Below are 22479 nucleotides of genomic sequence, written 5' to 3'. Positions count from 1 at the left end.
GTGTGTGTTTATGTGGCCAGAGAGGGAGGTTTGCTATTGACTTGACAACAAAAAGGGAGTGTTTAATCCTGTAAAATATCAAATAATAGACCAATTCTATCATATTTGATACATCAGGCTTTTATGGCTGATATAGGAGTATGACATAGTATAATATGAAGCTTTCTCGCTCACTAACCTCACACACACACACACCAGACACGCAAGTAGCCGACAGACAGACTTTGATCTGATCTGAGTTTGCACTGAGGTTCACATCTTGACTTTTCCTGGAAACTGAGATTTACAGACAGCATCTAGTGGGAAGTCGAGGAACTCAGTCCTTGTAATATTGATCCAGCTGTCATACGGATGCAAAATTGTTCACCTCAGTCAAAGGCTGCGGATCGATTGATCATGGGAGGAAAATGTTAATCCAGGACTGACATCTTAGGCACTGTAGTTGTGTGCAGTATGTCAAGAGCTGTAGGGACTCGATTTAATATAAAGAACTGAAAGCTCATTCAATAATGCAAATACTTATCAATAATGCTGTATCTGCTGTTGTATCTGTCTTATCACTACTTTTCTATGTTGTTGTTTTTTGTTTTTTTGTGGACTGTGAAAAGTCGTTTTTAAAAAAAAAATCTTGATCTTAGGTTGCCTTCATAATAACTGGCCAGGGACAACAGATGAAAATTAGCCTGTTGAGCTAACTCTGGCTCATTTACAGTTATTTTACTGTTAATTAATGAGCACTATCCCTGTAGCATAAAAAAATAAATGAAATCAAATGTGTAATGCACAGATATACAAAAAATATACATAAAAAAGTTCAGTGTAAAAAGTGTTCAGTTCACTTTTAGTAAACCCGTTGCCTTAAAATTAACTAAATAAACATAATGCTTAATTGAAAAAAATAAGTTATGTGAACTTGACAATTCCACATTACTTAATTTTTTCGATTAAGTATAAAGTTTATTTACCTAATTTCAAGGCAACGGGTTTCCGCAATTTTTTAATCACTTTTTACAGTGCACTATACCTTTCAAAAGTTTGAGGTCTGTAAGATATCTTAATTTTTTAAAAGAAGTCTCTTCTGCTCATCAAGGCTGCATTTATTTGATCACAAATACAGTAAAAATGGTAATATTGTGAAATATTATTACAGTTTAAAGTAGCTGTTTTCTATGTGAATATATTTAAGAATAAAATGTAATTTATTCCTGTAATCAGAGCTGAATTTTCAGCATCATTCCTCCAGTCTTCAGTGTCACATGATCCATTTTTTTCAGGATTCTTTGATGAATAGAAAGCTAAAAAAACAGCATTTATTAGAAATATTTTGTAACATTATTAATGTTTTTTCTGTCACTTGTTCAATTTAATGCATGCATCCTTGCTGATTTTTTTTTATAAAAAAGAAAAGGAAAATTTTACTGATACCAAACCTGATTGTTACTGTATATAAATCTAAAAATCCATACTGCATATTAATGTGACATTACTTTTTTATGGAAAGTAACACAATAAACACAGTAAAAGTACTATGACTGATTTTTACACAAAAGTGCATTTTTTTCTGTGGATGTGTTTATATTTCCTACAATACACAAATGACACATAGGCTATAATTATGCATCCTGTGTTTTCTACTTTTTTAATACAGCACAATAGCATTTATACATTAATTACAAATGCACGCCTGAATGTTACATTTTATCTTGTGTACAACCAATAGTAAACAAGATGTGCACTAATTTTATATTATAATAACTTTTTTAATTAAGATTTTTTAAATATTATTTTAGTTAATTATTTAAGTTCATTTGAGCACCACGACAAAGCAAATCTTTATTTAGCATTATTTATTATTTATTTAATGAGAGTGAAAGACTGAAAAACTTTTTCACGCTTTGATTTTATATTATATATATAGACAAACATTATATATATAGAAAAGTACGGTACTTTCAGTAAAGACTTACATTTTTACAAAAAACAAAAAAAAATTATTTTGAACTTTCTATTCATCAAAGAATCCTGAAAAAAATTGATCAGTTTCCACAGAAAAATGAAGCAGCACAACTGTTTTTAACATTTGTAATAATAATAAATGTTTCTTGAGCAGCAAATCATCATATTAGAATGATTTCTGAAGGATCGTGTGACACTGAAGACTGGAGTAATGATGAAAATTCAGCTTTGATCACAGGAATAAATCAATTTTAAATATATTCAAATAGAAAACAGTTATTTTAAACTGTAATAATATTTCACAATATTACTTTTTTTTTCTTAATAAATGCAGCCAGAAGACACATTCAATTTTACCGAACTCTTTTGAAAAGTAGTGTATCCTACTTTCTGACATAAGTCCTGCTAACACTGGTTCCTTTTCAAAATATTTTATGGGATTTTTTACCTTTAACATGATTGGACAGTGGTTGACAGGAAATAATTTAGAGACGAAGGATTCAGGGATCAAGAAACGACCCTCAAACTCGGGTCGTTTGCACATAAGCGCCCCAGTACAATATATAAACCCGAGCATTAATCTCCAGATCATCGGCCACATCCCTGGGTCCTTGAGCAAGACACTCAACTCCAGGCAGAACGGTCCCAGCTATAAATGCATTTTTAATTGCCCAGTATGAAGTGGCTAAATGGCAACTAATTATAAAATGTTGAATTTTTAAAAGTCTATTCATTATTGATATCCACTATTAATATTCAGACCTAACATACGCATGTGAGAAAATCCAACAGCGATGAAAGTATCATGAACAGTTCTCTTGTAGTCCAGCATGCCGTGAGCTCATTGTTACACCTAGGGCCAATTTAACTAAAGCGAGCCATGCTTTTCCACACACCAGAACCTGTCAAAGAGCTTGCAATCGTCATCCAAAGGAATAGACATTGTCTGCAGGGACAGAGCAGACTAAGACTACGTTTTTTGCTCAAAAGAATCTCAGGAACACTTCAGATCGAAGATTTGTCACGTTCAGCTTTCCGGGGAGTTGAATTCGACTATTAAGGCTACGTCTACTTTTATCTTGTTACAAATTGCTAAATACTCTCAATCCACACTAGCATTCACACTAGCATTTTCCAAGTTTCTTTTACACAGTGAAACGTTGAAAAATGCTTCAATCATCTTACTGTGCATTCGTAAAACATTATTACAGGGCCCTGTGGAATATTTGATTCTGATTGGTCAATCGCAACATCCAGCGGTAGGTTATTCACCGATAACATCCGGTAAAAACTGATAACACAAGCTCTACGGGTAACTGAAGTCACGCTATACGCTTGCTATAGGAACGTTTTTTCTTCATGGAAGTTTTGCGTTTGGTGAGCTAATAAAATATTAAACCTCTGGGTTTCTTCTGCTATAACAACCGGCTGGATGTACATTATCCCTTACATAAAAGCTCACTGAGATGATCCCGAGAGACCAGTCATTATACAGTTCTCATGCTATTCTCCTGGCACCATCATAGCAAAATATCTCACCACTTACTGGTGTGTCCAGATCGCACTTAATCGACATTCCATGTACGATCTAAAACGCAACTGCTCTCATTCAAGTAATTTTGTCTTGTTTTCAAGTACAAATGTTTAAACATTCTTTACTTGAGAAGCAAACTGATATCAGAATGTAGGGATCTTGTCTCAATATTTAAAGAACTCTTTATGCCAAAAAAGGTTCTATATTAGGAGAAATGTCTCAAATAATTGAAAAAAACTCGTGTTTAATGGGTTATTTAGATGTTATATAGTAACAAAATCGCCTGATTTCACAGACAGGGCTTAGATTAAGCCAGGATTAGGCCTTAGTTCAATTAGGGCATTTAAGTAGCTTTTATTAACGTGCCTATAAACATCGCTGGTGTGCATCTTGAGTCAAAACAATGGCAGTGACATATTTTAAGTTATTTCAGTGCAAGTTGCTTTCAGTTTGCACAATAAAGCACTTTGGTCTGGGACTATCTTAAGCCTTGTCTGTGAAATCAGGGGAGTATGTTTAAGAGCAGTTTAATTCATAAAATGTAATCAAAATTAAAAAACAATAAAAAAATTTAATTACAACTAAATCCATAACATGGTCCCATGATAGGAACCACGAAAAGGTTGTATATGCCTGAGAGAACCCTTTAAAGTTCTACATAGAACCTGTACTTCTAAGAGTGTAGAGAAAAGTAACGCGTTTTCAAACATAACCGGATTAGAGTAGACGTAGCCTAAAGCTGTACGGCTTGACCAAATCAGGCCCAGGATGCTCTGTAGGGCTCTTTAACACCCGTCCTTTCCTTCTCTCTGAGCCTGTGAAAGGTATATCTCAGATCTGGAGGAGTTCCAGCATTGTTTCAATGCCAAAGATAGGAGATAAAGAGCTGCTCTCACTTCTCACATCTTGAAGACCTGCAGAAGTCCCCAATGACTCCAGTGTCGTAGGTTGCATTTACAGTGGAGGTGAGTCAGTGCACTGGAACCTTGTGGAGGAGTTTGTCTTGAAGGTGGATTTCCAGGAAACGCATAGAGTCTATAAATAAATAATTTGCCATACAGTTTCCACAATAAATGTTCCAAAAGAGCTGCTGGCTTATCGCAGTATGCACTGACTGGGGATCCTTCAAGAATCATCGTGCACGCTTCAAAGCCAAATGTTACTCTCAGTGAGGAATGATGGAGCAGCATTTCACCATTAATAGACCAGCTGAAGTATTCATATATTTCATTCATTCAGTGCCATTTTGTGTCATGCATCGTTTAGTTTTAGTGCACTGTGCGCATGCATATATTGTGATGTTTTGCATCTGAATTTTTCCTTGATGATCATTAAACCACAAAAATGTACATGCAGAAACACGGATAAACATGTATATACATCTAGAGAGGGAGAGACATCTTACCTTAAAACTCCAGTAATGTGGTTGCTAAGAGAATTAAAGAGGGACAGAGATGGGAAAGAGTAATGAGTTATAATGCATCTGTAAATAAATATATGATCAATAAGTTATGACATATGTTTTTACATTGCTTTAACTCATCAAAATAAGCCATTTTAAGTCAGTTTAATGTAATTTAAGTTGACATGACTTAAACATACAAACAAGTTGATTGTACTTAAAAATGTAAGGCAGCAACTTACATTCATTTAAACACATACACTAGAATTTATAAGTTTGGAGTAAAGAATGCTTTAAATTGATAAAAACTGACAGTAAAGTCATTTATAATGTTACAAAAGATGTATATAAAATCTTTCTATTCATCAAAGAATCCTGAAAAAAACTACCAGTTTCTACAAAAGTATTAAGCAGCAGAAATGTGTTCAACATTGATAATAATAAGAATATTAAAATGATTTCTGAAAGATAATGTGACACTGAAGGCTGGAGTAATGATGCTGAAATTTCAGCTTTGACATTAGAGGAATAAATTACATTTTAAAATATTTTCCAATACAAAGAATGTACAGTAGTCAACATTTGAAGTTCATCAAAGTTGTAGACAAGAACGGGTATTGTTCAAAATTCATGTATAACTTTGTTGAAAGGTTTTGATCCACTTCAAAATCCTGATTACTGTATTTTAAAACGTAATAATTTCACAATAATTCAGTTTTTACTGTATTTTTCGATCAAATAAATGCATCCTTGGTAAACATGAGATACTTCTTTCAAAAACTTTTACTCATACTTGAACTCTGTTCTGTGGTTGACAGGTGCTATTTGCCAATAGAACCAATGAAAAGCAAGGAAGTCCCTAGAAAGCATTTTAAACATATCCATACTCATATTTCACACAAAAAGATTGTGTCAAAAACCAAAGGCCATCGGCTTAGCAGTGTTTTTTGACTTTTCAGGCTTCCAGCATCACATTTACTGATCTTGAAACCAATCATGTGACCTTTAGAAATAAGCAAGCAAATATTAATGCTTTCAACTGTAAATAAATTTAAACCCAATTTCATTCTTTCAGCCAACCACACAGGATTATGGGTTATCACTGACAATGATAGGAAGCGCACATCTGTGCTTCTTAGATGGGATGTTATGCAACCCCTGGATCTGGACACATCCTGATATCTTCATGTTTCATATTTCGGACACAGCCCATTTGAAACATGAAAATTGCTTATCTCATACGGGTGGCATCTCAAAACATAATTAAGTGGCTACAAAACATTTCTGCCCAGACACGTTCAATTGTTCGATTTAAATGTCCTAAAATGCTGTCTAGGCCACTACGTTCTGAGATACTATTTAGCTAATCGCTAAGACCAGCAGAAGTGTGTGCATCAGAGCATAATGCAAATGCCAGAAGCCACTTTTTAATACACTAATTCACACGTCAGAACACACACATACAGCAACAGGAGGCTTTTAGTTACAGTAACTGAAGCTCAGAAATTAGATGAAGACCCACCCTGACCGACATAAGCAAGCCCACCTTCCTCTCATCACATTTCTGTCTCTCATTGTTTGTCTTTCTTAGATTTGCAAACATACCCACACAGACATCTCTCTCTCTCTCTCTCTCTCTCTCTCTCTCTCTCACTCTCTCAGATACACACACACACAGACACTGCGGCAGGCCACACCTGCTTCTATACTTGCATGTCATACAACCACCTACACCGTTGCTATGACGACACAGACCTCTACAACATCACTACAATTTAGCATACATTCAATTCAATGTGAAATCAAAATCGGCCCTATTTACTTTCATAAAACACATCCCTGATGTTATCATGCACATTTCATCTGTCCAAGCTATTCTACATGAAGAAAACATCAAAAAGGCCTCAAACTAAGAAGATGACCAAGAATTATTATTATTATTATTATAATTATTAAATAAAAATGAATGCAAAACATAAAATAAAATTACCTTGGAACTGATTAGAACTATATATAAAAAAAGTAAATAAAAATAAAAATAAATATAATAAAATAATATAATGATAAAAGTAAAATGGTATGCAAATGTGACCCTTTCCGCTTTTGTAAAACACATTCCTGACTTACTGTGCAAAATTCCTCAGTGCATATTATTCTATATGAAAAAAAATTCAAAATCCTCTCAAAATAATAATAATAATTTTTGTTGTTATTAATAGTCAAATTGATTAATAACATTTACCATAAAAGATAGTAAATATATACTGTATGTGCATGTATATATATTATATATATATATATATATATATATATATAAACGTAAACATATTTTAATATTATATATTTGCAAACTTTTAGTTAGATGCAATTATTCACGATTAATCGATTTGACAGGACTAATTATTATTATTACTATTATTAATCATTATTATTATTATTATTAAATGAAATCAAAATATTTATGTGAAATAAATAAATAGAATAACATCTTAAAGTACAACTTTATATATTTTTTTCCTTTTCATTAACAAGTATGTCAAAATACAGAAGTCAAACGGTATGTGAATGCTCATGCTTTCAGGTCCCACCATAATACATGTTCATACACACACATGCACACGCACACACACACTACTGGCACCTGATTATTTCCTCAATAAAACATCAGGCTGTTAGTCTCTCTCTCCCTCTTTCTTTCCGTTCACTGTGGATTTCTCATGTCCTCATAGACTGATGAAGGTATGATAGCATCACTAATTAATTCGCTCTATTGTTGGTCGACTCTCTCCTGCTAGTTCTCCGTTCCTCTTCTGCACTTTCTCCATCTATGGACTCTAATAACCTCTTAGTTCCTCTCACTCTACAAAGCCAACAATGAAATCATAATTTACCCTATTTTCTTTAATACACGCTCCTGGTCTTACTGTGCACGTTCTTCCAAAGAAAATGCTTTGTCATCATAATTGCCTGTGCAAAACAAGTTTCCCTTTTGGCTAATTGTTAAATGTTATTGAACTAACTAACAGCCAAATAACTATTTAGTCAATGTACTGTTGTAATGCATGAAATCTGCCAATATTAATGCACTAATTTAATGGCTGTTAACATTAAGGTTATTGCAATAAGACCGAATAACAATACATTTTAAGAAGCATTACCATTGGGATACGTGAAGACTTGACCTTCAGCCTCCACGTCCCGGTCAAAAAGCCTCCTCAAAAGTGTGTGCCGGTGGAGTTTCAGGAGGGGATCAGACTCCCACAATCCACTGCAAACTCACATTCTGATAGAGTACGTCAAATCGACTCCTGAATGATAAAGCCACGTCCTGCCCTACATGTTCTCTCGTTTCATGCACAAACGCGTCACATTATGGAGGTAAAAAGCGAATGGCGTTTCATTTTGTCTGTGTCCTTCAGTGGTTTTCCTCCCTCAGTGTCTCAGTACGCTCCTGCTATGTGCCAGCTAGCTATGTGATATCATCGATTTCCCTACATGGGCTCGGTTGCCATGGTAACGGTAGACTCCCTTCTCTCTCTTTCTCATTCCAGTGGTGTTTGGAGACAGTGGATGCAGCCAAATGGGCAAATATACAGAGCAAATACAAGGAAGGATAGATAGATTCCAAGGAGGAAAAAGAAAGAAGGAATAGATCAAGAGAGAGAGAGAGAGAGAGAGAGAGAGGGAGATAAAAGAAAGGAGGGAATGACAATATGGCTTTACACATAACTGCAAATATGAGCTATTTGCTTTTGTAAAGAGAATTTCATTGCTTGAGCATTTAAAAAAGTTCCGCATTCATGATGTCAGGCTGTTGTTGATGGTTGCCAGGGTGTTGCTATGCAGTTTCTATGGTATTTTAGAAAGTTATTGTTATATAAAACAAAAGGTTAAGTTACATTTTGTGGGTAAAAAAAGATCAATTGTCTCTTGTCAATAGTGTAATGTAAAAAGTACTGCTCACACATGAGTCACTTTCAATTAAGAAGCTTCTATTGGTCAGCGCAGCGAAGTCATGTGACCAACTTGAAAATGAGCGGAACCTGCCAGGTGAACTTTTTCACTCTTATTCGAATCTCGTGAAATGACCGGATTTCAACCGCAAAATTTTGCCAGTTAATGGAAAATGTGATTGAACCTTAAAAAATATTAAAAATATTTTTGTTAATTGAAATAAAACTGAAATAAAATAAAAATATTACATGAAAAACTTAAACAAAATAATTAGTTTGAACTTTGCCAACTAACTGAAATACTGTAAGTTTAATTAATAAATTACTACCAAAAATAAAAATAAAACTATCTATAAAATATTTGTTATATACAAAAAACAAAGAGTAATAAAAATGACAAAAGCACATACAATTACTAAATTAATATAATATAAATACAGGTCCTTCTGAAAAAATTAGCATATTGTGATAAAGTTCTTTATTTTCCATAATGTTGGATGGATGGATGGATGGATGGATGGATGGATGGATGGATGGATGGATGGATGGATGGATGGATGGATGGATGGATGGATGGATGGATGGATGGATGGATGGATGGATGGATGGATGGATGGATGGATGGATGGATGGATGGATGGATGGATGGATGGATGGATGGATGGATGGATGGATGGATGGATAGATAGATTTTTGGCCCACAAAATTTGCTAAAATTTCTCTCTAAGTGACCGTACCTTTAGTTTTAGTTAACAATAACAACACTGCCACATGGTTCCAATCCCAGTACGAGCAATAACAGTAGAGATGGTTGACTTATCAAGAACCACTCCACTACAAAAAAAGAAAAGAATGACTGCAAAGAGGAGGAGGAGGAGGATGTTGAAAGAGATGATTAGAGGTGGGCGGAATTATGACAGACAGAAGAGAGGAACAGAAAGAACCAGGACAAAAACCACGACAAGCTGAAAAACACTAATCGAAGGCCTTTTCAACATTTATATATCATGATGATAGAACATAATCTTTAAGACTCAACATATCTTCTATTCCGTCTTAACGCATTATAGTCCGTCATGTCTATTGCGATCACAAAATTCTGGCCAGTTGATAACACCTAGAATATCAAAATCGGCTGCTTGGCGGTAGATCCTTTTCTATTTAGCACCAAAACTTTGGAACAATCTTAATAACATTGTCCGGGAAGCAGACACAGTCTGTCAGTAGCTGGACAGTAACTTTATTCTAGAGCTGCTGTAAAGCCAAAACATTCCCTGTTACTGTAATTTCCTATTATCACTGTAAAGCTGCTTTGAAACAGTCCATATTGTTAAAAGCGCTATATACTGTAAATGAAGGTGACTTGACTTGACTTGGAGCACTTATGCTGATCACTAGACCTGCTCTGTTGACATACAAGCACTCACTCTCTCTCACACACACGTTACCTGCTGCTGCCGACCACAGTTAGTGTTGACCAGCGTAACGGCGTGTTGACGAGAGAATACACACACACACACATACACACACACACATTACCTGCTGCTGCTGCCGAGCACAGTTAGTGTTGACCAGCGTAGCGGCGTGTTGACCAGGATACACACACATACACACACACATAACCTGCTGCTGCTGCCGAGCACAGTTAGTGTTGACCAGCGTAGCGGCGTGTTGACCAGGATACACACACATACACACACACACACACACACACATAACCTGCTGCTGCTGCCGAGCACTATTAGTGTTGACCAGCGTAGCGGCGTGTTGCGGAGGGCACACACACACACACACACACACACACACACACACACACTACCTGCTGCTGCTGCCGAGCACAGTTAATGTTGACCTGTGTAGCGGCGTGTTGCGGAGGGTACACACACACACACACACACACACACACACACACACATTACCTGCTGCTGCTGCCGAGCACAGTTAGTGTTGACCAGCGTAGCGGCGTGTTGCGGAGGGCACACACACACACACACACACACACACTACCTGCTGCTGCTGCCGAGCACAGTTAATGTTGACCTGTGTAGCGGCGTGTTGCGGAGGGTACACACACACACACACACACACACACTACCTGCTGCTGCTGCCGAGCACAGTTAATGTTGACCTGTGTAGCGGCGTGTTGCGGAGGGCACACACACACACACACACACTACCTGCTGCTGCTGCCGAGCACAGTTAGTGTTGACCAGCGTAGCGGCGTGTTGCGGAGGGCACACACACACATACACACACTACCTGCTGCTGCTGCCGAGCACAGTTAATGTTGACCTGTGTAGCGGCGTGTTGCGGAGGGCACACACACACACACACACACTACCTGCTGCTGCTGCCGAGCACAGTTAGTGTTGACCAGCGTAGCGGCGTGTTGCGGAGGGCACACACACACACACACACACTACCTGCTGCTGCTGCCGAGCACAGTTAATGTTGACCTGTGTAGCGGCGTGTTGCGGAGGGCACACACACACACACACACACACACACTACCTGCTGCTGCTGCCGAGCACAGTTAATGTTGACCTGTGTAGCGGCGTGTTGCGGAGGGTACACACACACACACACACACATTACCTGCTGCTGCTGCCGAGCACAGTTAGTGTTGACCAGCGTAGCGGCGTGTTGCGGAGGGTATTTGTTCCTCTGATGCTCCATGTCGCTGCTCTTGTGGAGTTTAGCGAAGGCCTCCATGTCGGGGTTGGAGAGGCGGCGTGTGTTACTGCCCAGAGTGTGATAGCGCCGCTGATATTCTGCATCTTCCCCACGCAACATCACAAGCACTTTATCTGCCGTTTTTCTTCTCGTTCTCCCTCTCTCCTTCTCTGTCACAAAACTGTGAGGTAAAAAAAGTAAAAGAAAAAAGGTTAAGAGCTGGATATCTGGTATGTTAGATGGAGCCATTTGATATATACACAATAAACGGTGTGCAAGATTACGATAAGAGCATTGTACTTGAAAATATGATGTCTAAAATGCCAGAATGGCATGCTATTTCTGCTGTATTTTACTTTTGGTAACACTTTATTTTAAGCTGACATAGTTATATCTTCCTACATGTACTTAATAATAACAGTTAATTATTCATTATTACAAGTAACTAACCATAAATCAATCCCTAACCGTAACTCTATAGTGAGTACATATAGTTAGTTAATATTACTCAGTACTTATTTGAGTAAGTACAATGTAAGTATGTCACCTTAAAATAAAGTGTAACGTTGTTTTTTTATTGGTGCACGCTTTTTAGGCTAATATGATTACCCACAACCACTAAAATAAAAAAAAAACTGAAAATATACAAATAAAAGCTCTTTAGTAAATATTAATAAATACTATTATAATATAAATAATACTCAAATAACACTGGTAATTGAGTACTACCACTATGATTTGGCCACGAACATTTAAATTCAGATTTTATTTGCATTGAATCAACCCAAATATATTTTTGAAATAGCTAATATTCCAATCCCTTAATTTTATGTCCATACACGTCGTAGCATAAATGGTGCACCATAAGTTTGTTCAAATCACTAACCTGAAATATGAACAATAGTAGTATTGCAAACATAATTAGCAAATTTTATTAATTTAAAAAATATAGCTAACACGTCTGAATGAACTGATCCAATAAAGTAATTAATGAAATTAATGTGACAGTAAAAGACGTGACATTCACATACAGTTAAACCCTGAGGTCTTCACACATGCAGTGAACGATACAGTCATATCTCTCAAGCTCAACGGGAGGGAAAACTGTCGTGTTCAATAGGGAAGAGGAAACCATGAACGTAGATAAGACTGGGAGATGGTGGGTCGGAAATTGTCTGGTGATGTGATAAAGGCTAAACATGATAAAACAGGCACGATGTCATACCTACCTCGCCTGGCAACCCTGTGCTGAATGCTGATGGAAGAATTAGGTTTTTTGTGTGTGTTTGCTGGAGGATCCAGCACAGTGAGCTCTAGCACATGTCAGCCAACACTAATGCTGTCCGTCTGACCAGTCAAACTGAGAAACTCACAGCTTACAACCTCTGGACTCTCTCACCATACTGCTATTAAGCTGAGAATGATGTCATGCACACATATTGCAAATGTTGAAATTTACTATACAACCAAAAGTGAGATCCATTGTGCTTATATCTGAATAGCATTTACACTACAGCCAGAATCTGAGCTCTCAAATAATAAAAAGGAGCACAGATCAAGAAAATGATTTGTTGATGATGTGTCTTACAGCATTGCAGACAATTCACATGTAAATGTTTGGTTAACAAAATTTAAAGTGACAGCTAATATAATTATTATACATACACTTTTAGCTAATTGGTGCTGGAACTAAGGATTTTTTCCCCAACAGATTAATCTATCGATTAATCAAATAATCGAACGATTACGCTGACGCATCGTTCTTCCAGCTCTAATAATAATAATAATAATTAATATTAATTAATAATTGGACACACAACAATAAAAAACTAACTAAATAAAAAATTAGATAACTACCTAAATAACTAAAAAAATAACCAACTAAACTAAACAACCAATTAACCAACTAAATTAACAAATAACCAAATATTGACCAATTAACCAACCAAATAACTAAACAAATAACGACTAACCGAATAAATAAATAAATAATATCTAAAAAAAAACTAACATTTAATCACCCTGTACAGGCCCTTCTCAAAAAATTAGCATATTGCGATAAAGTTCATTATTTTCCATAATGTAATGATAAAAATTTAACTTTCATATATTTTAGATTCATTGCACACCAACTGAAATATTTCAGGTCTTTTATTGTTTTAATACTGATGATTTTGGCATACAGCTCATGAAAACCCAAAATTCCTGTCTCAAAAAATTAGCATATTTCATCCGACCAATAAAAGAAGTGTTTTTAATACAAAAAAAAAAGTCAACCTTCAAATAATTATGTTCAGTTATGCACACAATAGTCAATACTTGGTCGGGAATCCTTTTGCAGAAATGACTGCTTCAATGCGGCGTGGCATGGAGGCAATCAGCCTGTGGCACTGCTGAGGTGTTATGGAGGCCCAGGATGCTTCGATAGCGGCCTTAAGCTCATCCAGAGTGTTGGGTCTTGCGTCTCTCAACTTTCTCTTCACAATATCCCACAGATTCTCTATGGATTTCAGGTCAGGAGAGTTGGCATACCAATTGAGCACAGTAATACCATGGTCAGTAAACCATTTACCAGAGGTTTTGACACTGTGAGCAGGTGCCAGGTCGTGCTGAAAAATGAAATCTCCATCTCCATAAAGCTTTTCAGCAGATGGAAGCATGAAGTGCTCCAAAATCTCCTGATTGCTAGCTGCATTGACCCTGCCCTTGATAAAACACAGTGGACCAACACCAGCAGCTGACATGGCACCCCAGACCATCACTGACTGTGGGTACTGGACACTGGACTTCAGCCATTTGAAGCAACAGAATGACTGAGCAACAGTCCAGTGCTGCTTCTCTGTACCCCAGGTCAGGTGCTTCTGCCGCTGTTTCTGGTTCAAAAGTGGCTTGACCTGGGGAATGCGGCACCTGTAGCCCATTTCCTGCACACGCCTGTGCACGGTGGCTCTGGATGTTTCTACTCCAGACTCAGTCCACTGCTTCCGCAGGTCCCACAAGGTCTGGAATCGGTCCTTCTCCACAATCTTCCTCAGGGTCCGGTCACCTCTTCTCGTTGTGCAGCGTTTTTTGCCACACTTTTTCCTTCCCAAAGACTTCCCACTGAGGTGCCTTGATACAGCACTCTGGGAACAGCCTATTTGCTCATAAATTTCTTTCTGTGTCTTACCCTCTTGCTTGAGGGTGTCAATGATGGGCTTCTGGACAGCAGTCAGGTCGGCAGTCTTACCCATGCCATGATTGCGGTTTTGAGTAATGAAACAGGCTGGGAGTTTTTAAAAGCCTCAGGAATCTTTTGCAGGTGTTTAGAGTTAATTAGTTGATTCAGATGATTAGGTTAATAGCTCGTTTAGAGACCCTTTTCATGATATGCTAATTTTTTGAGATAGGAATTTTGGGTTTTCATGAGCTGTATGCCAAAATCATCAGTATTAAAACAATAAAAAACCAGAAATATTTCAGTTGGTGTGCAATGAATCTAAAATATATGAAAGTTAAATTTTTATCATTACATTATGGAAAATAATGAACTTTATCACAATATGCTAATTTTTTTAGAAGGACCTGTATACTTTAAAATAATGTGTAGCAACCTGCACTCAAGACATTCTAGCAGGTCGAACATGAAAATAAGGAGAAAAACTCCAAAGACAAAATCTCAAAAGAAGAATGTTTTTCTCAGTGCTGAAGACACAACACCCACCAAGGAGCCCAAAATAGAGGCCCAAACTAATAAAGACACCCAAAACAACAAAACCCACCGAAGAGGTGTGAGATCAAAGTAGGAACCTTATATTAGCATACCCCAGGGAAGATGGATAAAGCGTTTCAGAGAATGAGGGGAATGGATTCATCCACAGATAGTCCCATCACATGCTGATCTTACACCTTCTCTACACCAAAGCAGCTGTTAATAATGAGATGGACAAGTGGGCGGAGACTAGAGCAATGAACCAATGAGAGAGTAATTAGGTTGTTCTCTCTGTTTTATATACAGAAACCACAAGAATTATCTCAAACCAGTTTTTTACATATTCAACAACAGAACTCACTATTTGAATATTACAAGCTTTTTCAGGAACATATACATAAAAAAGCACAATAAATGTAGTCCATACAACTCGTGCTCTATATTCCAAGTCTTCTAATGACATATGACGCCATTTTAAGCTGCAAATAACATCAGGAAGCTGAAAGCTAAAGTAAAAAAGGTAGCACTGTAAAATACTCTTCCATCTCACTATGATTGAACGTTCTTGGGACTTAAGTCATGTCTGTTGGTGTGTAAACAGTCTACCCAGCTGGGCTAACATATTTTGCCATCAGAAGGCAAAGAACACTGAAAAGCAGTCTGAGGTGAGCAAACACAGTTAACATTTAATACTTATTACAGATAATTTATTCATAACGCTATTTGGAAGAAACCAACAACTGAGATGGAGTCAACTAAATAATATAACTGCAATAGAAGATAGAATAGATGTGATGTACTTACAGTTTTTCCTTTCCACTGCTCTACTTTTCCATTGTTTTTCTATGTAAACATAATCTACACGTTCGTCTTTGACCAGCCAATCACAGCCAAAACAAGCTCAATCGCAATTCATGTGTAGCATCAACAGTGGCAGATGAGATATTAAGTTTAATATTTACTGTTCAGTGTTATTTTAGTATCACTGAAATAATATTGTAGTTTAGTATTAGTATTATAGTATAATAATTATTTCCTCTTTAGTAAAAGATGTGTTTTTTACTTAAAATCAAAGACTTGACAAAGAGAGAGAAGATTTTTTTGTGTATCATATGAACTATAAGCAAGCTGACTGACGGGGAAAATTACACCTTGATGGCCACAAGTAACCTATATTAAAGCTGAAGTGTGTAATTTTTGTGCCAATGGGTGCACCAAACAATAATTATTATTATTTCCAAACAGGCTTCCTACCCTACCAGCCCTTTTTTCCCTCCCACATGCCAATACTCAGATAAATATTACAGGTAGTCCTACATTCACACTAGTGGTTGAGTCAGATCTTGACATGTTATGCCAAACAAAAAGAGCAATTTTAAAACATTTAAAGTCTCTCCATGAATTCAAGCATTGTACCAAAGTAAAACAAACCATTGTCATAACCAATCAGCAACAAGTAGAGCCCTCAAACGATCAGGATTTGCAGTTTTACATTTAAATTTAGTGGAAGCTTTTATCCAAAGCTTCTTATTGGAACATAACCAACCCGTCACAGAGCCAACAATATTCCCAATATTCCCTAGTTCCCAATGTCTTGGTTAACTGCAGACATTATGCAAGCATCTATAAGCATGACAAATGAACTAGAGATCACTCATCTAATGTCCATGTGTGTTTGTGTGTGTGAGAGAGTACACAAAGATTGATTACCGCCCAATTTTAATACTCCTCAGACAGACACATAAACCAAGTGTGCCGTGACAGGTGTTTCGACCCCCGGAGCCTCTAAGCAGGTATGAACGATCGGCCGGAAGTGTCAGGGGATTCTGGGAATTCTCGGCTGATGTGAATCAGTAAACTGACCAGGAGATTAATGATCCCTTGTTTAGTGTCATGAACAGATGAGAGATGATGAAAGCTGAGAGAAAAAAAATATAATATATTATATTTCTGGAACACAGCCAACCTATAATGGTAAAAATCCACCCACTTGTTTTTTTAATCTCCATAAATCATAAGCAGTGTCTCAGAATAAGACATTCCCAGTTTCTATGCAAAGAGACGTCACATACACATGGGGTTTCTTTACTTGCTGTTTACGTTCACATACATAACTGACTGTGTTTGTGTGAACTGTGAACTCTGTTTTTGACATAAACTTGTGTGTATTTGACAGTTTAAACGCAATTAGACATGGAAGATAACAGTTTAATACTCACAGGACGCCATCTGAAATCCAGCTTTGTTCTCATGCTTCAGATGTGTGCACTCAGAAAAGCCATATTCCAGAAGTTTTGACTGATATGGCTTTAAAACGCATGATGCAGATAATAAACTTTCATGATGATGAAGAACTGTAATGTCATGTAAGCGTGACCGCGATAGAGATGATAATCAATACCAAACAGATGTTTTAGTTTTTGCCAGAGTATCAGAGGCACGAGCTGTAAAGGCTCCGCCCTCTTCTGGATTGGGAGCAGCATCTTATTTGCATTTAAAGACACATGCACGAAAATAGCATGTTTTTCCTTCTACTCAAAAATGGGCATTTACAGCATGGTGTAATAAATGATCTGTGGGGCATTTTGAGCTGCAACTTCACAGACACATTCCTTGGACACCTGAGACATACATCTTGTAAAAGGGGGCATAATAGGTCCCCTTTAGTGAGAAAATATTCCTAAATCAGTCATTTATTTGACATTAATTCAACTGTAGGAAATTATATGAATTAACAAAAAATAATTATAAAAATAACTAAATAAAAAAAATGTTATAAAATATAAATAAAAAACAAATAAAAAATACATCCATTTTCTATTCTAGATTTCTAGATTCATTTTCTAGTCCCTTTTCAGGCCTGAGAGTGTAATAAGAAACGCCCCAAAATCCTTGACGCTGTCAAGTGGTTCTGATTATGACATCACAATGGAGGTCATACTCCGTGTCGGTGACATCGCTATTAAACGCTCTCATAGACACCGTACAAACATTGTATGTCACAGAGTGAGCGAGAGAGAGAGAGAGAGAGAGAGAGAGAGAGAGAGAGAGAGAGAGAGAGAGAGAGAGAGAGAGAGAGAGAGAGAGAGAGAGAGAGAGAGAGAAACAAAGTAAAAAAAAAGAATAAAGATTAGTCATGCTGGGTTTAATATACTACTGTAAAATGGAAATCTAAAAGAGGTCCATCATCTACAGGTGTTTAATAAAGCAGCCTGGACTGTGCTGGACATCAAAAACCAATCTAATAGGACACAGTAATAGAGAAGTTCATATGAAGACCCCTAATAAGACAATGAAAATGAATGAAAATATGAGAATATGAGAAACTGCTAAATGCTGTTACAACAACTGCACCCCAGCAGTGAAGCTCATGTTGTGTTATTAAGTTCGACTAGGGAATTCCATCAGATGAGGAACTGATGAAATCACAAGAAAAAGAAAATAAGTCTACAGGTCTTGTTTATTAACGCATGTGTGATTAGATTTGATTCTGCACTACCATTCAAACGTTTGGGGTCCGCAAGATATTTTAATGTTTTTAAAAGAAGTCTCTTCTGCTCACCAAGGCTGCATTTATTTGATTAAAAATACAGTAAAAACAGTCAGTAATATCGTAAAATATTATCACAGTTCAAAACAAATGTTCTATTTGAATATATTTATATCTGATCTATTCCTCTGATGTCAAAACTGAATTTTCAGCATCAATACCCAAGTCAAAAAATGTTTTAGACTTAATATCTTATGTGATTTTTCTATTCAAGCAAATGTTTCTTGATGTAAGAATGTTTAGATATTTGCATTGGAAAACAAGACAAAAATACTTTGCAGTGCAGTTCACAAGTTCCTCATGGGAAATTAGGGCGCAAGATATGCATGAACCTAAATTAAAGATATCATGATATTGAAGTGATGATGTCATAGAGGAGATTAACAAGCAATCATAACTTGCAGCTGATATTTCAGAGTACATGAAACACCTGCTGGAAGGTGAAAGTCTGATTAGATTCTAATCAGCATTAGCTGAAAAAACAGCGGGATATAAACACACTTGCTAAAGTGGAGGGTGGAATAAAACTTGAACTAATTCTGCTTGTTATGCGGCACACAACTTATTACGCACACACTGTAGAGGCAGGTTACTTTGGGAAAATAACGAAGAAACTATCCAATTATCAGTATCAGCATTAAATCATCGCAGCGACGACTGAATGTTAATTAATTCCGCCATGAGGAGAAGCCCATATCACGGAAATCGTCAGTGGACTGAGATTTCACACCAGTAGATTTAAATGAGGCACAAAGTTTGACCCCACGCCACTACATTTTAATTAACATCTCTCTCTCTCTCTCAGGGGTCTCTCGGCAGAGACGGGACCCTGTTTAACCTTTGACCTTGTGACAGACCGCCCACTGAAGGCTCTAAACGGTCAGAGATTGAGGATTGACACTAATGTAGCCGTTCTCAGGGTCAGTATCCTCCTGAGGAGCCCCGCGGAGTGTCAGAGGATGTGTTTTAAATGAATAACCAATCCTATCTGCATGGTTCATCAGCAGTAAAACATGTTTCGCTGACCTCAATGTCATCTAGCGATACTGGAAAACAGATTTAATGGCTACTCACGACAGCGGAGACGCTTTCATCTGTAAGCATGCATGTTAAACAGTCAGCATGCATATGGATCGCAAGACCAACATATGGGGTTACAGATGTTGTGTGAAAGAAGACCAAAGCTAAATATGCATACACATTAACATGTAACCATTCAGTGCAGTTTTGGCTGGAAAATGAACAGTATGGAGACCACCAGTCATGTTCAGTTTTATCAAAAATGGAAGTAAAAATTACTCTAAGAACTTATGTTACTTCAACTGGAATGTAAGGTATACGCTAAGGGGCTTAGTAATAAAGATTATTTAATGGCATTTTTGGTTCATTTAAGAACAATCTTTGCATTCCACAAATTTTTTTTTAATAGTGAAAAAGTTTTTTTTTAGATTTTTTAAATTTTCTTCACTCTTCACACTCTAAGAGTTCTTTTCAGAATTGTTCACTGAATATTTCTTTGTTGAAACAAAAAGAGTTCTTCTATGGCATCGCTGCGAGAGAAAAACCCCTTTTGGAACCTTTATTTTTAGATAGTTTGTAACTCTGTACCTCGTTTGGTTGTACCAAGAACCTAGCTAGGTCGTAAGCTCCCCATAAAAAGTAATGCATAGTCACATAATACAACGCTTACCTAATAATCCAATAGCAGGATTCGAATTCATGAGCGAACTTGTGTTGAAACAGTGAATTTGAATTTATCCTGTTAAAGGAATAGTTCACCCAAAAAATTCTGTCATTAATTGCTCACCCTCATGTCGTTCCATACTCGTAAGACTGAACACAAATGAAGATCTTTTTTTAAGAAATCTGAGATCTTTCTGTCCCTCCATGGACAGCTACGCAACTACGTAAAGACATCATTAAAGTGATCCATGTAACTCCAGTGGTTCAACCTCAATTTTATGAAGCGATGCGAGTGCTGTTTGTGCAAGAGAACATAATTTACCACTTTATCTACAAAATATTAATCTCCAATGCGTGCAACGTCTGCTCTCACAGGGACTCTCAGATTTCATCAAAAAGATCTTCATTTGTGTTCTGAAGATGAACGAATCTTACGGGTTTGGAACGACATGAGGGTGAGTAAATGATGACAGAATTTTACTTTTTGGGTGAACTATCACCTTAATGACTGTTCCACAGGTGCATATACAAAAATTGTTTATGGTTCACTAACACACAGAAAACACATAATTAATTAGCATAAATGTGTTCAGACTTTGTGATCAGAATACAATTTCTTTCCTAGAAGTGATAAATGCTAATTATTTCAGAGTTGTTTAGTTTGGCAAATCCAGTGATTATTTTCCCCAATGTTCATAATGTCTATATTCTACCTTATTCTCTGTGGACTGAGAACGACTGGTGAATCAAAGACAAAGACCTCGAAGACTTGAATGCCATTGCCACAATGCTAATTATACCATTCCTCAGTCAATCTCTCATATGTTCTTGTTTTAGTCAGAGACGGAGACATTAATAACCCAAAAGCAGCTGGCATCTGAAAAGTCTGAGTGGAGGGATTTGAGTGCCCACATCTTCATGACATCAGAGCATGAAGAGACGATTTACAGGATTTTTGAGCATGTGTGCGTGAGGTACATGCGAGAGGTTTGAGCATTTAAAAATACGCAGCTCCAGAGGCATTTAACAGCCAGCGACTTCAAAAATGTCCAGCGTAGGGAAGAGAGAGAGCGAGTGAGAGAAAAGGATGATGGAGAAGAGAAGAACGCAACCCACTTACTGTACAGCACCACTGCTGCAGGGGCCTTCAAAGGAAACGCTGCCCTGATATGAAAATCCATAATCCAAACAGTAATGAGAGAGAGAGAGAGAGAGAGAGAGACAGAGAGAGAGAGAGAGAGAGGAAGGGAGGGTGAAAATGAAAGAGAGTCGCTGTCTTTTCTGACAAGAATGCAAAGCCTCGCGGGAGGAGAGACTGTCGTGTCAGATAATTGTCTGAACAAAACAAAATACTCAGAAAAAAGAGAGTACAACGCTTGTGTAATACAAAATAGCCGACCGTTCTCAAATTGTGCAGATTGGTGAATATTATTTTTCTAAGCAAATTTTACCTCATGGATGATAAAACACAACAAAAAAATCCTTTAGGAGGGAGCTGTATAAGGACCAGAACTTCATATAGAGCGGGGACAGAAAAGCAGAGAAAGCACACAGAGCACCGAAGCAACCACACAGAAACATGCTTATACATTTAGAAATAGCTTTGGCTAGTAAGCAACCACCTAGAACACCATAGAAACCATTCAGACTTCCCTGGAATTAGACCAATTAAGATGCTCCTCAAGCACCCTAGCCACTGGTGGTTCTGAGATTATTTTAGCACGTTGCAAATTTAACATCTTTGCAACCACATAGCAACAGCTTGACAATTACCCACAAAAGAAAATGTAAAAGTCTATTTTACAATATTAACTCTTAAGGGAGTGATAATGATGGACAAATCCATAACACAAATGAACGACTGTAAACACTCTCCTCCTCCTTGACATCTCATCACTTCATATATTACCGCTTCACCAACAGCCTGACATTTTAGCGTTTGAAGCATTCAGTGGCAATAGCTCAGTAGCACTGAATCTCCAGAGACACAGGGATAAAGATGGTTGGGAAGAATTTGTTTTATCTAAGGTGCAGTGA

General features: G+C 37.1%; 1 protein-coding gene across 4 annotated transcripts in view; it reads right to left on the bottom strand.

Moving 5' to 3' along the window:
• srcin1b (SRC kinase signaling inhibitor 1b) overlaps nt 1-22479 on the bottom strand; it is a 53491-nt gene that overhangs the window by 24221 nt on the left and 6791 nt on the right. For 3 of the 4 annotated variants that reach the window (XM_077245284.1, XM_077245285.1, XM_077245286.1), the window contains exons 2-3: nt 11441-11699; nt 4896-4919 (exon numbers count right to left, since the gene is read on the bottom strand). In XM_077245284.1, coding sequence (XP_077101399.1) covers nt 4896-4919; nt 11441-11638 — 222 coding nt within the window. In that variant the 5' untranslated portion in view covers nt 11639-11699. Of the gene's footprint in view, nt 1-4895; nt 4920-11440; nt 11700-16919; nt 17043-22479 lie in introns of those variants that run through there. The other variant, XM_077245287.1, reaches the window with a different exon arrangement.

Source organism: Siphateles boraxobius, unplaced genomic scaffold, assembly GCF_051911475.1.
Source record: "Siphateles boraxobius isolate OS27281-9 unplaced genomic scaffold, OSU_SipBor_1 26, whole genome shotgun sequence".
Classification (NCBI taxonomy): domain Eukaryota; kingdom Metazoa; phylum Chordata; class Actinopteri; order Cypriniformes; family Leuciscidae; genus Siphateles; species Siphateles boraxobius.
The sequence above is the reverse complement of the archived record's forward strand: the minus strand, read 5'-3'. Positions and strand labels throughout refer to the sequence as shown.